The sequence below is a fragment of the Calliopsis andreniformis genome, chromosome 3, assembly GCF_051401765.1.
Source record: "Calliopsis andreniformis isolate RMS-2024a chromosome 3, iyCalAndr_principal, whole genome shotgun sequence".
In the NCBI taxonomy this organism is placed as follows: Eukaryota; Metazoa; Arthropoda; class Insecta; order Hymenoptera; family Andrenidae; genus Calliopsis; species Calliopsis andreniformis.
The window spans coordinates 399,074-418,074 of NC_135064.1; the positions used below are offsets into that span (position 1 = coordinate 399,074).

At 36.3% G+C, this 19,001-nt stretch overlaps 2 protein-coding genes across 3 annotated transcripts in view; both read right to left on the bottom strand.

Moving 5' to 3' along the window:
• The window catches only part of Scp2 (Sarcoplasmic calcium-binding protein 2), an 88,146-nt gene that overhangs the window by 43,407 nt on the left and 25,738 nt on the right, over positions 1-19,001 (bottom strand). For both annotated transcript variants that reach the window (XM_076374679.1, XM_076374680.1), the window contains exon 2: positions 952-1,018. In XM_076374679.1, the coding sequence (XP_076230794.1) occupies positions 952-1,009 (58 nt within the window). In that variant the 5' untranslated portion in view covers positions 1,010-1,018. The remainder of the gene's footprint in view (positions 1-951; positions 1,019-19,001) is intronic.
• On the bottom strand, positions 13,614-14,147 carry LOC143188819 (uncharacterized). Its single transcript, XM_076393283.1, has one exon. The coding sequence runs from the start codon at positions 14,145-14,147 to the stop codon at positions 13,614-13,616; it is 534 nt and encodes a 177-aa protein (XP_076249398.1).

Sequence of the window (19,001 nt, forward strand, 5' to 3'; positions counted from 1 at the left end):
AAGAATCACCACGATAACCGATATTTTCGTGAATCGGTGAAAACAGATGAGTAAGCGCAGTCCAAAGACAGTATTGCTTATCTCCTGACTAAGGGTCAAGGGTTCAAGAAATCACCTTCCCACCTAAAATATGTAATAGTCCTATAACGATATATAGTCCTGTGCGACACCGATCAAGGCAATTTTGTATTCTTCACTCTCTCGTTGTAACCTCGTTCACGAAACTCGTCTGAGAATTGTTGTACCCGTAGAAGATACAGTCTTAGTTGAATTTAACCAACGTGTATTGTTTCAAACACCCGTGGGTATCCAATACTATTACTTTTGATTCCTTTCTTAATCGTCACACTTCATTAGATATTTCTTCAAGAATAATTGTATAAAATGTCAGGTATTTATATTTTAAAGTAGTAGTTAAACAAGTTAAATTTCAAATGTTGTTATCATATTTATGAATAGCACTCTATCTGAATTGTTTTTTTAGTTCTGTTATTAATATTTTGAGATTATACACTGTTTTTTGGTAAGAGAATTATCTTGTGTGTCTGAATCTTACAATTATTTGTTTACTTTTAAAATAGGTATATAGGTTTCATATAAAACTTAATGTATGTAATTTAAGAAATAATCAGTAATATTCTAATTGCAAAGAAACAATAATTATTACAATTAATGGTAATATTATCGTATTTTATTACAATATCTCATTCAATGCAACCAATTTATGAGTGGGACAAGATGCACTTTTTTAAAAAGTAAAAAATAAAACTGTTAAATGTACGTGTTATTGTAATAAAAAAACTGATCTTTTTAGTGGTATAAATTAGAACCAAAATAGTCGTTTAGTTTTCGTGCTGATTTGTCTTAAACAAAAGTGTCTCATTCTTGCCTCCTCTCCTCTTTCAAGTAAACTGAATTGTCAAAACTTCATCATAAAAAATGTTTACTTACCGAAGAAGGTGTTAAAAACATAAAGCAGCTTCTTTTTGCGGAATTCTGACAGTGTCATTGTGTCGATCTGCAACACAGAGATAGAAGCCATATGTTTAATGTTCCAGTAAATCAGTGTGTGTTTTGTTAATATTTATTCTCGATAGAATGGCGATCAGGGTCGATTGTCTCAAACGACTGACCCTTATTTTATCTCGTCAGTAAAATGTAATCACGGCTTGCTTTTATCGAGCTGCTTTATATGTCACCTCGATATTTACAAGGTCGTCGTAAAGACACAGTCAGCTTAATCTAGATACATCGGCAGGTGTTCAATTTTAAATGATCATCCTTTTTCCAATATTCAAATAATAATTAAAACGTTGCAGCAATTTTTTTCAAAAGTTGTTAAGATAAATGCTTACGTTTCTCTGCAAGAAACTCTTCGTAAATCCAATAGAGATTTTTTCCTTCGCTTCGAATCAAACCAACTGCCGACTCAGTAAGAAGTATGTATCCTACTATGTAATAAACTTTAAGATTCTTCCTTTAAGATAAAGCATACATTTGAACATTGAGTGACGCACATTTCGCCGTAATTCCTCTGTAGTGCTGTAAATTTAAGTTAAGACACTCGGATAGAATTAAACGTTACACTCTACAATATGACGTAAATCTATTTAATTCATCTGTCGAGATTCATTTGTTTGCACACTTTTTTTTCTGGAATATTATCTAATAATGGCTTTCTTATTTATGATGTAATGGCAATCATGTAATTGTGTACTCATTTTCTACATTACGTTTACGAGATATTCTTTTTGTTATAAGAAATGTATCTACATAAGGTATACCAAAACAAATGTTGTATGAACTAATATACAAGATAAACAAATTAATTCACTTTCAATACCTTATTGGTGTTGATAGGACAAAGTCATTGCCGAAGAAATAAATATTGCAGTAAGTAAACAATTTTTTCCAATTACATATTTTTCGAAATCTCAGGCCTTTGACATGTTCTTAAATAGAACCACACATTTTTATTATCATGACTAGTATTATTGTGACCTTAAATACAAAAATTTTAGAAATTTTTAGGAATACATAGGAATACTGAAATAACCACAACAGAAAGATTAAGTCGTAAAGAGAAATTTCGTGCACTACTACACTAAAACGTCGTACACTAGCATGCTTGTATAATATGGTGTTGTCACCGAATCATTTTCCCTCGATGACATTTTGAATAGGCAAAAATATAGTTTTTTGTGATTATAAAATGTGTCCAATACACTATCCCTTAGATTCAATGCATTTCTGAATACGTACTCTAATTATAAGTGAATGCCTAGGTATTTCAAATAAACTTATATTGTTATTTATTGCTGAGCATGTAGCAGTAATCCGTTGGCGCATGTGTTCTAGCGTTCTTGGAACATCTCTGTAAACTGTTCCTTTTAACTTGTCCCATAAGCAAAAATCGAGTTATCGAACTGATTAATTTACGATGCAACTGTAACTGATCTAATGATTAGGAAATATTCGATTAAGAACTTCGCGTGGCAAATAAGCACTAGTAAATTATAAATTTTTCGTATTCAAGATCACGTGAATATATTTTTTTTTTTTTACTTGGAATGTTGTCTATCTTTCTTCAATGAAAAATAACACAGTTGTTCTGACGTTGAAGTATGTACATATTACTATTTGTGCGTGTCAAAGTGAAGAATGAAGAATTCTTGTTTACTTTACAATGACGTATTCAAATATTTTGTGTATGCACCTACTTTACAAAAAATGTAAAAGAATCATTTTATTGATATTAAAATACTGTTCACATACAACTAATAGTTAATATCAGAGAGTTGACACCGATATAATTACGGTTACGGTTATGATACCGCTCCATGATAGATAGAAATATCACTTTCGGCTCTTAGATCCGAAATTCATTCAATAATTACAATTACGGTACCGGTCTGTGTGATTCCAGTAACAGAAAATATCATTTCTCTTATAAGAGAAATTTTGAGAGGTTTTATTTTCAGTTATACATGTTTTATTATGCGGAGTACGACCTACCGGAAAGCTTGTCAATTATGCGGAAGGAGTGTGCACTTTTTAATAGTATATGCAATTAAAATATAGAATGCTCATTTTGTGAAATGCAACGAGGACAACATATAACATTTGATATCAAAAATAATCAAGATCTAAAATACGCGAGAGGTCACAGAAGATAGACTTTTCGTAATGTATGATTTAATACATTTTTGTGTTTTTTTAATATAATTCATATTATGTATTTGACAAAAGCAGCGTGCAAAAGTTTATTTAATGTGACTTAAAATAGTATAAGTGAATCTTTGCGACTACTTTGTTTATACTTCTTGCTAATGCTTCATTGATATACGATTAAAAATTATTTAATTTTAATTTTTAATTAAAGTAGATATGTAAATAAAAATAGAAGTAGATTATGAACACAAATTAAATCTTTCACGTAAATAAGAAACATAAATTAGTCATATATTTTAATAAAATATATGTAAATTAAGATAAATAAAAATTTTTAAAAATTAACTTTTTCGTTAGTAGCAGATGTAAACATAAAACTGTCTGTTTCCAAAATAAATGTGACAATACAATTGAACCTAATAATTTTTAAGTCAATCATTATTTTATTTAACAATGTGACGTGTCATAAGCTAAGGGTACAAACACATGAAACGCTGGTTGCCAGAACTGGTTCACCAGCGCCTGTTTTCAGCGGTTACCAGCACGAAAATTTCTTGAATGTAGTTTCTATTGAAGTGTGGTGTGTTTTTTTCGAGTTATTTATTTGATTTATCATTTTGTTGAAAAACTTCGAGGTGTAAAAATTTTGTCTATTTGTGTCTTGAATTTCCTTCTAATTTCTTCTTGTAGTATTGTGTTGTATTGTTCAATTTAAAACTGTCCACAATTTTAACCCATCTATCAAGAAGAACGACTAGTAATTTGTTTAAGGTAAGTATTTTGATTAAAATTGTATCATAATTGAGTATAATTATTAGAAGGCTCCTCTGTCAGCGTGAAGAATGTCCATACTGATGGATATGCAGGCCTCTCTTCCTCTGGATACGCTAATTTTTTTATCATTTTTTGAATTCTACAGCGAAAACTTAATATTTTTTCAGATCGAATTTTTTTGACATGCAGTATAATGCTTTTAAAAAAGAGTATATTATCGTCTTCGGTCACCTTTAACCTCCGTTCGGATTTCTCCTTTAACATTAATAATTTTTCTTTCTCTATATATAGTATAGACGACGTGTAGTCGTCTCTATTATGCTATGTTTTTTTGTTTGTTGTATTGCTTTGTCGTTCAGGAACAGTTACAACTGGAATTGCTGAGTTGACATCCTGAGAAGTCAGACTGCTAGACTCAACTGTAGCTTTCTCCTTAGCCATATCCAAATCCTCAATAGTCATTTCTTTTTCACCACCGACTAGAATTTTTTAATTCATTATGGTGTAGAATCATTCTATAAAAATTTTGATGTAGAACAATGACGTAAACATTGCCTAATATGAAAGCTTCATAAAAATCTTCGAAGACGCAGAATGATTTTAGTTACGGATGGTTCTACTCTTAATACTTCTTTACACTTCTAACACTTACTTTCTATAGGTGTAGATAAATTCTCAGAACTCTTCCGGGGTACTACGATACCTTTAAAAAAATATAGTGCTTTAAAATAATGCCACCTGCTCATCGTCCTTTCACCACTTTCATCCCCTGGTCGTGGCCGCTTTATTTTGGAAATCTCCATAGCAAATTAATTACGCAAATGCTTCCATTTTTTTAACATAGCCGCTGTAATTAGAGAAAAAAAGACCTACTATGTAGGATTTATTTTTAACTGCTTTTTCTCTTTTTAATGTGTTTAAATGCTTGGTTTATTGTAATTCTATGATTGTATTTAGATATTTAGCAACATGATCATCCTTCAACGAACTGGCTTTCGCTTTTCGAATGGGTTCCTCAACGGTTGCACTCATTGTAAGGGAGGCTATTTCTGCAATATTGAACAATCTTCAACCGTATCATATGCCGGTACCGACAAAAAAGGATTTTTTAAGAATTGCCAAAGAAATTTTTAATTTATGAGATTTTCAAAAAACTCTGCTTCGATGTTCTACAACTATAAACAATTTTTCTCCATCGTTCTACAAGGCATGGATGCTAATGTTACGTCCTAACTAGACGGGCGGTCGTCTCGAGCAGCGGAGATAGACCTTTAGGGTTCTTGCTCTTTTAAAGTGCTAAAGCACACCTTGATTAAACTTTACCTTATATGTAGTGGAAGGAGAGAGGGGAAAGTGAGCTGGTAGATCCTGTTTGGGTTTAACAATTTTATATATTTAAGAAGGTTACAAATTACATACCAACTCATCCAGTCTGTCAGTACAATTTTAGCATTGCCACCTTGTAAGTTATCGGCTTGCAGGTCACTTCTGGTCGTTTCTCAACGCGGTTTTCCTTATTGTACGCACGTTCCTATTTCGCGGATTCACTTAACGCGGTCTAAGGAGGCGGATTCGGATTTCGCGGAGTATGTTTATGACACTTTTGACTCTTACGCGGTTTTTCCGTTCAACATTACTATACGCCCTCGCTGTTACAATGTTACAGCTCTCGCGTGGGTGGTGATCAGAGATAGGTTCTGATCTGTCGCTTCTCCGACTCGGACTAGAATTTGTACTTGAATCACGACGGGACTAACTCTCTCTCTCTGACTCTCGGTCTGACTCCGATTATCTGTGACTGGCGCGTGCTGACGACTGTTGTTCTTATACAGGGTGTAACAAAAATGTCGCAGTTCCTTAAAAGGGGTGATTCAGGGGGTGATTTGAAACAACTTTTTCCTTAGCGAAAATGTAAGATGAGGCTTCGTTAACGAGTTATTAATGAAAAACATCGGCCAATGAGAGCACGAGTTTGCCGTCCGAGCGACTGCGGTAGCGTTGGGTACGCGCACTAGATGCTACGGTTGTACTCCGAACAAGAAAGTCGGCATGCGTCGAAGGAAATAGCATTCGTATGAAAATGTTTGCATAACGTATAAACGAAAACGCAATGCAACAAAAGAAATGAACGGAGACTTGGAGAATTAACGTTGAAGATAGAAACGTTGAAAGTAGTATGCGTTAGATTTAAAAAATAATAATCATTAATGAATTAAATGCAATTCATCTGAAGTTTGTAAATCTGTGTCACTGGTCATCGACCGTCGAAATGGTTTATGGTAGGGTAGAATTTTTCCAAAGAAGCTCCTTGTACCCCCCACGTAGTTTAAGCACCACAGACCTTCCTTGTTCGGACACTCCGAGATCATGTCTCCTTCGAAACCAAAGTAATAAAGCCATAAATTACCTAAGCGGGTGCCCTAGCATAAACCATTTCGACAGTCGATGACCAGGATCGGTACAGTGACCCAATGACACAGGTTTACAAACTACAGGTGAAGTTTGTCCTCTTCTTCCTTTATTTTTCGTTGTATTGCTTTTTCGTTTATACGTTATGCGAATAAGAAATTTACATATTCGTGTTTCTACGTTGCACGTAGTTTTCCTGGATTTTATGTAATTATTCACTTCAAGTGATAAACAAAAAAAGGACTCGGTATTATTTATTATGTCGCTTTGAGATTTCATACTAATGCTATTTTCTTCGATGTATGACGACTTTCTTGTTCGGAGTACAACCGTAGCATCTAGCGCGCGTACCCAACGCTACCGCGGTCGCTCGGGCGGCAAACTCGCGCTTTCATTGGCCGGTGTTTTTCGGTAATAACTCGTTAACGAAGCCTCATCTTACATTTTCGCTAAGGAAAAAGTTGTTTCAAATCACCCCCTGAATCACCCCTTTTAAGGAACTGCGACATTTTTGTTACACCCTGTATATTATTCCTTTTGTGTCATAACATCCAAAGGAAAACGCTTACATCAGTTTGTTGTATCAGTTCGATAGAGTTAGTCGTAATTGTTTGCACGCTTGATTACATATTTCGGAATGCATCAGCATTTCTTGCTGATTGACACCAAAGAAAGGGGACCGTGTGAAGACTCAACGAAACACTAATTATCAATTCATAATCATCAATGTCGGGGCATATGGAAAGCAAAGCGACAGCGGGAGCTTCCAAGCATCCGATATATACAGTCGAATAAAAACAAAACGTGTTAAAATTCCGGAACCAACAATTTTGTCCGGAATAAATGTAAAAGCTCCATTTGCATTTCTGGGAGATGAAGCATACCCATCACTTCCATACAACGTAGTTAGACCGTATGCGAGGAATGATCTGGGCACCAACGAAGAAAATTTCAACAAAACATTATCACGCATGCGCAAATCTGTAGAGTGTGCGTTTGGAATTTTATACGCTAAATGCCGTTTACTTACAAAAAGTATTCAAATGAACGTTGATATAGCAGAAAACATTATAAAATATATGTGTATTCTGCACAACATAATTATAGGTAGAGAAGGCGTTCAACATAATTTACAAGCCACTACAGTAGTCCCTGTCCCAGAAAATTCAAAGAAACCACTTGGAAGACCTACAAATCAAGCGAAAGATATAAGGAGTTTATGCGCCATTTATTTTGCGAACAATCCATTAAGCTACAATGTAGAATACATGTAGAACAAAAACAATGTAGAATAAAGAGATTAAAGATTAAAACTTTTGAGAGTGAACTTCATTTCTTTGATAATATTTACTTACTAATATCTAATCAGAGATTTGAGGCTTTCACGGCCCGGCATCATACAATTGTCATTGTTGAAGCTTTCGGGTGTAAACCGTGTCCGGTAGGAAGAGATTTTCAAAATTCAAAACACAAACAATACAACACAACACAACAACAAGAAATTAGAAGGAAATTCAAGACACAAATAGACAAGATTTTTACACCTCGAAGTTTTTCAATAGAATGATAAATCAAAAAACTCGAAAATCACACTACACTCCAATGGAAACCACATTCAAGAAATTTGCATTTTGGTTGAACACTTTTTCGAAGAGTTCGAGAACCGTTGCTACAGTCGCGCTGATTTCCAACTTCCACGTGTGCACCCTTCGCGCTGGTAAGCGCCGAAAACAAGCGCTGTTGAACCAGCTCTGGAAACCAGTGTTTGACGTGTTTGTACCTTAATTTATAGTCCTCGATTAAGAGTGACATACCCATCCACCTATGATGATATGGAAGCAAATTCACGTGGTCCTGAATTGTACGAACTGTATTTAATACAACACAAGGAAAGGAGAGAATGAACCACGACAATAATCCACGGGGACGAAACGCAAATTGTTGTATTAACCTTTACCCTGAAAGGAACGACCGAACTTTCCAACTATTGCCGACCCTATTGCGTAGAATTGTTACACGCGGAAGACGGACATGCATATATTTTATGCACGATGGTGCATTACTACCGCATTTCAGCAGGCCAGTCCGGGAACACTTGTCAGAAATGTTTGGATCCCGGTGGATCGGAAGAAGACCTGCTCCGCACTTGTGGCCTCCACGCTCCTCGGATTTAAATCTACTGGACTTTTTTTTGTGGGGAGCAGTAAACGACATTGTCTATAAACTGAAAAGGCGTATAAATAATGCGTTCCATGTATTACACAACAAAGACGATATATTTAATAGAGTGCGTCGGAATTTGAAACATCGTCTACAAAACTGTGTAAATTGTGGTGGTGGACATATTGAAGCCGATGGCCAGGCGAGACTACTAAGGGATATTAATGAAAACGGCAGTGTCCTGTGGGTGAGGCGCAGAAGATAATTTATGCATAGAGAACAGTGCAACTGTGTTCTATGGCTACCTGTGTGGCTAAAATATGAATTGTATTTTCTACAGTATTTTATAAATTAAGTAATATATGAAACGAGGAATTCTAAAGTTAAAAAACTGGAAAGAAATTATGTATGAAATAAAAACGTCACAGATTTGAACCCGCATAATAGCAAAAGACGGGCACCGTATTCTTGTCTTCACGGGCTTTCGTAAATATGTCTAGGCAAATGAAAATATCGCGCGCGGTTTGTGTCGTTTGTCGGCAACTTGGACAATATTTCAAGAGCGAGAGAGTAAGGTTCACTTTACATTCGCATTCTCTTTCGACTTTTCGAACATGCCCGGGGTGGCCCGAAGCGCCGAGCTCACGTACACGCGACTCCTAAGGTGGTGTGTATAGTGGAGGGTGAACACTCTCTAAATTACATAAAAATGCTTAAATTTCTATAGCTGTCAATGGTAGATTGTTGCTCTACTTTGAAACACTCGTATTACTAAATATCAGTAGAATTTCGTTAAACCGCGAGTTGACTGCGCTGCATTGAACTTTTTTCTTTCGAATGATCCCATTCCCAGCTTAAAATCATCTCATATAAGGACGAAAAGTGTCAGGCCGTAAACCCCTGTTTTTGCCTAATTTTGTCAGTAATATCGCCGCTCTGACATATCTGATCGTACCCCCTTAAAAGCGACAAGAACTTATATTATAGCTTACAATAACATAAGTAAAAATACAATACATCTAATAAAAAAAATTATAATAAATAAAACATATAAATTAATTAGTCCATTTGTGTTTATTGTTTCTTTAGTATAATTCTGTTTAAAAGTGGAGCTATATCGAACCTTTGTCTCGTCCGCGAAAACCGTTGTCGGTTAGCATACGTGAGCTACTGAAGACATCCGCGGAAGAAGATTCCGTTGTGTCAATAACAGACACGGCAAAAACAACGTATGAATCTTTTCGGTTATTACAGTTAAATTCGACCGAGTAAACGACCGGTATTAGCTTTTCGAATTGCAGGCCCGATGTCGAGTTGTGATGTCAGAGTCTGAAAGATAGAAAGAGAGAGAACACATGTAACAGTATAGAAAAAGAGATAAGAGCAGACAGCAAGCGCCGCATAGCGGCTAATTAGGGTTTCGCGTTTACACGGAGATACACCTGTCAGTATTTCAGCAGTCAGTGAACATCCGCTCAAGAGTACATTTCACTGAGCGTCTTTTGGTTACCAAACCGCTCAAAGACCTTAAGCCGATTATAAACTCGCTGAGTTCTCTGTCTCTCGCGACCTGGTCCACTCGATCTGTTCGAATACCACATATTGTACGTGTGGCAGTCGAAGCAGCTTGCAATAAAAGTGACATTTTGGCAAAATAATGTACTTCTGCAATCGGTGATCTCACTTTGATTCCCTAAGATTGCTATCAACGTAAACTAGTAACATATTCCTCCGTTGTCCCAGCTCCACCACCTCGTATAGTAATAGCTCCCATGTAACGAATACATGCACACGAATGAGGTGGATGCAGAGTTGTAGAGTGTTGGTGAGATAAGCCGCCGTTATTCATCGGGACTAGTTTTACTAATAACCGTGGTTCTCTCTGCTCATGAATCATAGCTCTCGCTGTGATTCATTCAAGACAATATCTAATAAAGTGCATATAGCGCAGAGAAGAAATTAACTCGCCTGTGTACGTTCGACAACCGACGGTTTTTTCGCTATAAAGAAACGTCGACAATAGAGTCCACTACTCTACCTTGCACTTAACGAGGTATTGTGTTCCCCTCCACATAGGGAGGTCCTAGAGTCGGGTTACTCAAGGACAAGTACAAATTCATACGCTGATCGGTGCAGTTCCACCGATTTTCTGCTGTAGACATCAACAAAGCTAACCAGAGGATCCGCACCCCCCAGGAGGCGCCAATCATAGGGAACCCCCTTCAGTCTCCCTTGAGATTTTATTTAAATAAACGTTTGATCCCTTACGAACAGCCAAAGAAAATTACTTTTGTACATTTCTTTGGTTTAATCCAACTTTTTCCCTAATCTGGAATGTTACATACAGCTAGTAACGTTAGTGATTTAAGAGTTAATTTTTTATCAAACCTTTCTTCTGCAAAGCACACTACTATTTTAAAAGAAATGCATTCAAGTTTTTAAATAATCAGTCTAAAATCTATTTAAATAACATCTAATATTTTAAAAATAATTCTTTTTTTGAATTCGGCTATTATTGCAGGAAATGAGCAATATTTTATTATAATGCTTGTTGTGAACAAATGTACATTTGTGACATTTTAATAAACCGTTATTTTCTGTTTTATTGTACAAATGCAATCTGCTCCTTGTTTAGCCAGAAACTTCTTCAATCGATATTGAGAAATCGATATAACTACCTTTTTATTCCACTTTATGGCCAGCCATAATATCGAAATATTTCACTACATTGATTGATTTCTGTCATTTAATTGTATCTTATTTACTTCCGGACAAAAAAGAGCTTATATATATCTACTTTTACTACTAGTATACTACTTGATTAGCGACAATGGGATTTTAATATAATGTGAAGAGGATATAATCATAATATATAATCAGATATATTCATAATAAGTTCAACGCATTTTTTTTGGTAATAGTAAAAGTTGTTACGAATATAGATATGCGTTGGGTCAAAAAAGAGCCAAAGAACGTAACAGGGTTAAAAATATGTGTATAGTAATATTGCCAAGTAGTTGTATGCGAATTTCAAAACTGGAATATGCTTAGAAAAATATGCTTAGAAATATGATTAAAGAAAGTTGTAAATCACTTCTTCAAAATATGTACAATTGAAACGAAGAACTTCAAAGAAATTATTTTTGAATGTTAGTATACTCTCATATTAGTTATGTGTATAATCTATCTGGAACAATTTCTGCTGGAAGAAAATACTTAAAACTTCGAATGCCGTTAAGATCGTTTTTGTTCCAGGTGTTTAGTGAATATACACAGCTCTGCCAAAAGTTATTTATCTTGGTATTTTCAGTACTCAAGCCTGCGACGTACTCGTTCGGTTGCGCCGCCGCGCCATCAAGTCCGAACGGCACGTGTAAAGTAAGCCCATACGCTTCGCACGCCTTGAATTTCTAGAAGACGCTAGGTATCTTTTGATACCGGCGTGGAAGCGTACCTCTTGTTATTCTACCGCGATCCGGGCTAGCTACTATTTTCGGAGAGGGGTTGCGCTTTTTCCGGCGGAGAATGAGGAACGATGATGGGATTTCGGGTCCTTTTACGACGAGAACACCAGTCAACGCTCGGTTTTTCGATTAAAATACAATCGTATATTTTGGCGAGTGACGTACAGATGGCGTTGACGTAATTATTACATGCAGAATATAATGCAATACATGGTTGCAGGCGAGGCACTTGTTACTAGCGCTATTGTTCGCGGTACAAAATGTTTTCGGATCGTGACGAGGATGAGACGCACGCTGTCAGGGTTTAGGAGCCACCCTATTGCCCCCTCGGTCGTGATCCCGAAACACAGAGTTTCGGTTAGGAATTTCTTTCCCGGAACGCGGAGCCAGGTGGCCCTCCTCGCGTGACGTCGGCTGATTCCGATGACTCGGTGTATCCCCGTACAACCATTCTCGAGGAGTCATTTTACTCGCCAACCGGAGTAATCCTGGAGCATTTGGTACCAGAGCCGCTTCCCAATCCAAAGAACCGCCATGAGATATCGTCTGCTATGGTAGAATTAATTTCAACAGGCGGCTCAAGGTCACTCAGCCCCTCACGCGCCTTCCTGGTTGGTTCCCCCACCGCGGCAGTTCTCCGTGCGCACAGCGCACTTGCCGCGCGTGTGGAATATCCGTGAGCTCGCTCCTCTGTCCCATCACCTTTCTCGCTTCTTCCTACATCGCTCAGTCCATGCTCTTCCATGTTGCGTCCTTCTCTTGTCTTATCTACCGCTTTCTTTTCCCGAGGTGTGACGCGACACGACATAGCGCAGGACCGCACGGCACGTGCGGCGTAGCGCGGTAAGATTCATATCGAAATCACATGCTTCCAAGTTTATTTATCATAAATATACATTCGGAACAACGAAATTTACAAAATCAAACTCATAAAATTATTGTTGTACGTAAACGACGCACCTACGGAATAATGCAATGACAATAATAGTCCAATTACTGGGCCATCAATAATTGTATAAATGCTTATATTCATACTGGATAAAATAAAATAGAATTATTTAGAATACAATTAAAGAATAATTTTATTTTGGACAATAAACTACAATAAAGTTACATTATACAGTAAAAAAAAAACAAATGAATTACAACTTGGAATTAAGTTTAACCTGACATAACCATATATTGTTAGCTATATTACATACATATATATTATATATTATATATTACATACATACATATTGCATACATACATCTATATTACATACGTATATTAAAACTACGGATAATTGTGTATGGCTATTTGAAAAGATTGAGTGAACGTAGTGATGAAGAAATCAAAAATGCATTAACGGCAATACACAAAGCTACGGCGGAGCGTGCAGAGTTTCAGTACGGACAGTTCGACGAGTTTGTACAGAAGGAAATGTTCTGGATCATTTGGAAGAGAATGCTCCCAGCTGTTCATTTTCGTCGCCGAAGAAAAGATCTGACTGTTGCCGTATCACAGGTATTTACGATGCGAAGAGAGAAATCATTCGAGAAACAATATTAGACTTCTACGAGAGAAAGGAATTCCTGACCCTGAATAAAATATTGGAAGTTTTAAGAGAGTCAGGAGAGTTTGAATGTTCCCTGTCATCTATATTTCTGATTTCCACATTCATATATCCAGATTTCTTTAATGAAATCCTCCTCTTGCAATCGTTCTGCACTTTCAACACATTTCCTCCAATTGTCTGCAGTTACTTTGGCAAGTCCTTCGTCAAACAATCTTCTAATTTCGGCCATCGTAAACGCTTTATTGTGTTCTGCTACATATCCTTTTACTTGCGCCCAAATCTTTTCTATGGGGTTGTACTGACAATGATACGGTGGAAGTCGAACTACTTCATGTCCCATTTCTAATGCCAGTTCATCAATTACATACTCTTTTCGGGTAGCCTTATGAGCTCGTACAATGTTCAGAAGTTTTGGTTGTGTCCAATTCTCTTGAAACTGTATATTTTTGCTTCGTAGCCATTCCATTACTTCTTGTTTTTTGCTGGAGCTTGTTGGTGCCTTCTCTGTAACCGTTAAATGGTAACTGGCGTTATCCATGATAATAATGCAGCCCTCCTCGAGACCTTCCAGTAGTCGAATAAACCAATCGTGGAATACTTCCGCGTTCATTTCTTCGTGATAATCTTGCGTTGAACGCGATTGGAAAACCAATCTTGCGTGATCCTTGCCTTACAGTCTTGCCATATGAAGTGTTTTGTATGATTTTTATTGATCCAAGTCTCGTCTAGATATATAATTGGTCGGGAATCTCTTGTGCTTCTAATTTCGTGCATTTTCCGCAGAAAAGTTATCCTGGCAGCAACAATATCAGTCCTCTTCATTAAAAATTTCCGACCGTCATTCGCTCTTTTGTATTTGAAGCCAATTTTTTTAATAACTGTTCTTATGGATGACAGCGAACTTTCAAACTTTCCTGACTCTCTTAAAACTTCCAATATTTTATTCAGGGTCGGGAATTCCTTTCTCTCGTAGAAGTCTAATATTGTTTCTTGAATGATTTCTCTCTTCGCATCGTAAATACCTGTGATACGGCAACAGTCAGATCTTTTCTTCGGCGACGAAAATGAACAGCTGGGAGCATTCTCTTCCAAATGATCCAGAACATTTCCTTCTGTACAAACTCGTCGAACTGTCCGTACTGAAACTCTGCACGCTCCGCCGTAGCTTTGTGTATTGCCGTTAATGCATTTTTGATTTCTTCATCACTACGTTCACTCAATCTTTTCAAATAGCCATACACAATTATCCGTAGTTTTAATATACGTATGTAATATAGATGTATGTATGCAATATGTATGTATGTAATATATAATATATAATATATATGTATGTAATATAGCTAACAATATATGGTTATGTCAGGTTAAACTTAATTCCAAGTTGTAATTCATTTGTTTTTTTTTTTTACTGTATAATGTAACTTTATTGTAGTTTATTGTCCAAAATAAAATTATTCTTTAATTGTATTCTAAATAATTCTATTTTATTTTATCCAGTATAAATATAAGCATTTATATAATTATTGATGGCCCAGTAATTGGACTATTATTGTCATTGCATTATTCCGTAGGTGCGTCCTTTACGTACAACAATAATTTTATGAGTTTGATTTTGTAAATTTCGTTGTTCCGAATGTATATTTATGATAAATGAAATTGGAAGCATGTGATTTCGACATGAATCTTACCGCGCTACGCCGCACGTGCCGTGCGGTCCTGCGCTATGTCGTGTCGCGTCACACCTCGGGAAAAGAGAGCGGTAGATAAGACAAGAGAAGGACGCAACGTGAAAGAGCATGGACTGAGCGATATAGGAAGAAGCGAGAAAGGTGATGGGACAGAGGAGTGAGCTCACGGATATTCCACACGCGCGGCAAGTGCGCTGCACGCTCGGAGAACTGCCGCGGTGGGGGAACCCACCAGAAAGGCGCGTGACGGGCTGAGTGACCCTGAACCGCCTGTTGAAATTAATTCTACCATAGCTCCGCTCCTCGGCAGTCAGCCCTCTCCTGCCAATGGCTTTATCGCTGTCGCCGAGATGTCCGCCGACTTTTGACTTTTGCACGTAGAAATAGATCTTAGTTAGTTATAATACTCCTGATGGTGCATATTTTTTCTCTAGGAAAGGTTCAGCTTTGCGACCTGCATTGATGCCACGTCATGAGCTGTACTTATTCAATAATAGTAGGGAAAACTAAAGACAAACGTAACAATTTGGATTTTTTATTCTGTATCTTTTAAGTTTCAGAAAATTTTTAAAAATGTCGAACAGGTCAGTAAACTTATATTATTAAACAAGGTAATCAAACAGAAACACTAGCAATATATTACACCAATTTTTTTTTTAAATAATTCTTTTTGTTGAAGTATATCATTTGTTAAACTACGTAATAACCTTGAATTTCTCGTTAATTTACCATATTATTCTCCGGTTTCACATAGGTTTGTTAAGTTATTTCCCTATTTATCCCTCTTGGGGCTTGTTAGGATTTTTAGCTTTTCAACTTTGACATACAATAAAAGCATTCTCTTTTGACTATCATACGACATAAATAAAAAACAGAAAATGGACAAAACCCAGCCCTAGAGACGAAAGGAACATGCGATAATTTCAGGTAGGAACGATGGTAACTTCTATTTAAGTTTAAAAATTAAATTAAGTAGTGGAAAAATTCTTTTGAAAGGTACTTGTACTTATTTTGAAGGTAAAAATAAGTATAAATATCAACGTAAACTTAAGGTAGACTTTTAAGAAACCAATCGACTACCTGTTTATCTTTTACGAATGTGGAACATTTTATAAGCAGTAATCTCCTACTTGAAGATCACATTTAAGAACTTAATAATTCTATTTTTATCCATTTTCTGTTTTATTCAGCAAACACTAACTTTACACAAGAAGTAAGTCACTTTTGACTGGTCTAAATGCAATGTACCTAAAAAATTTTTTGGGTCCCATGGAGTATTAAATAATTGGTCGTAATTCAAAAAAAGTTTAAACTGCCGTTTATAACGATATAACTGTATTACGAAATAACAAAATTAAAATCTGAAAGCAGTATGCAAAAGTAGAGATTTCACGCTTTCAAACGACTTTTCAATATTACCAATATGGTCGCTTTTGCCGAAGTTAAGGAGGTACGATCAGATATGTAAGAACGGCGACATTACCGATAAAACTAGGCAAAAACAGGGGTTACGCCCTGCCACTTTTCGTCCATATATAAGATTATTTTAAGCTGAGCATGGGTTCACTCGAAAGAAAAAAGTTTAATGCAGTGCAATCAATTCGCGATTTAACAAAATTCTGCTGATATTTAGTAATACGAGCGTTATACAGTAGAGCAAAAATATTCCATTGACAGTGATAGAAATTTAAGCATTTTTATGTAATTTAGAGAATGTTTTGAACGAAATCGCGAGTTGACTGCACTGCGTTGTACATTTTTCTATCGAATGAACCCTTTCCCAGTTCAAAATGTTCTCATATAAGGACAAAAAGTGTCAAGTCGTAAGACGATACCACAGTATTGTTTTTGGTTGGTTTCTCGATAAAACAGAGCTAAAAATGTGACAAATTTAGTTGGGTTTTTGCGAACCAGGTGGCGCCTAATTTGAAAATTTCCCCCTCTTCTACACACGCCACCTTAGAAGTCGCGTGTACATAAGCTCGACGCTTCGGGCTACTTCAGAAAGTCAAAAGAGAACGCGAATGTAAAGTGAACCTTACTCTCTCGCTCTCACAATACACAATAAACAATATTCAAGTTGCCGACAAATCAGTATCAACAGTGCAAATCCTGTCACATGAAACGAAGCCAGAGGTAACAGTTTGCAACACATGCAAGAAGGTAAGTATAGTCACATACATATAATAGTCATATAGATTTTTCATCGAAGATAAATTCATTAGAAATCGTTTTCGCTGTGCTTAAGTTTTTATCACAGATATTATAATATTCAACTGTAATTTTTTGGCTTTTATAAGTACAGGGTGTCAGAAAACTCAAACTGAGCTCAAAATTTATTGGAACTTCAATATCATTTTTCAATAGAGCAGCTGAATTCCTTTGACATTTTTTACCTTCTCGATTAGTAGAATACAATACAGTAAAAAAAATTTGACTTTAGAAAAACTGGTCAAGATCAATTTTGCGGTCTATTTCGTAAACAGATCTCCATCGATCTACATGTGTATAATGACACTATGAAAGTCATGACATACAAGTACATATAGTTCTTACGAATCAAAGATGGATTGTATTTTTATTGACTACTTTAGAGCCTTTAGTGACTCAGCCTAGTTGCCGGTGGAAACAATGCCCTTCGACACTTATGAGCTAACCGGGATCGTGGCAGCGGTTACAGAAGTGGGAGAGGCGGGTCCTAGAATATCAAGAGTTTTATTTTTTAAATAAAAAATTATAAGACATGTATTATTTAGTTATTTCCAAATTTTAAAAATGTATTGTGTAATTATTGTTGTGATAGATCGCATCGATGTGGGCAAACAATGAATAATATGAATGTAGTGGTATTTAAACTGTGACACGTGTAGAAATTATACACATACAAATAACATGTGTGGTTTGATAAATACCACTACATTCACACAATTCCGTGCTATATTGAATCACTAAAAATATCTCAGCAATCGGAAACATCGCGCGTGGCTTGTACCGCTTGCAGGGATTGGAACAGTTGAATATGGCGTTTTAAGAGTAAGAGAGTAAGACTCATATTCGCTCTCTATCTCTCTACTTTCCGCAAATGTCTGAAGTCAGTCGCGAAGCGTCGGGTTCACGTACACATAGCTCTTATAGTAGTGTGTGCAGTAGAGGAGGAAATTTTCTAAACTGCGTCCCGAATTCGAAATCATAGAATGACTCCATCTTGTGTTCATCAGCCAGCTACGTGTCTGTGGGTAATACTATTCCTGTAACGAAAACTGTAATAGTAGATATCGAGCTGGCAATCTCGAAAAGTCACGTGACTTCCGTACCCTCTTAAAACTATTTGAACATGACCTCATTTTTCGAATTCGTAGAAGTGATTCTTTAATTTTTTGCTGAGTCTAGTTCCTTTTTCATTCGGCAGATGTCACAACATTGAGAGGTCTAACAATCTGTGGATCTCACGCTTTAATTGTTTTCTGTTGTGTGTTCGACAGCAACACGTGTTTCGAGAGTGTAGTGAGAAAACTTAATTTCTTGTTATTTTCTTAAATACAATCTGTGATTAAGTATTGTGAAAAATGCCAAAAAGACAGAGGTCAGAAGAACTAAATAAGGTGATTAGAAAACTAGCCAAAATTCAACAAAAAATGAATACACTACAAGACAAAGAGGCAACGACGTCATCCTGAGGAGAGACAGAAATAGAAGAGATAGGCCTGTGCCCAGAAATTTTAAGTTCACCTGAAAATGGTAAGTTTAGAAGGATTCTAACAAATTTATTCTTCTTC

Bases quoted from the DNA above. Each gene is read 5' to 3' on its own strand.
- LOC143188819 (XM_076393283.1), bottom strand. From the start codon at position 14,147: ATGAACGCGGAAGTATTCCACGATTGGTTTATTCGACTACTGGAAGGT.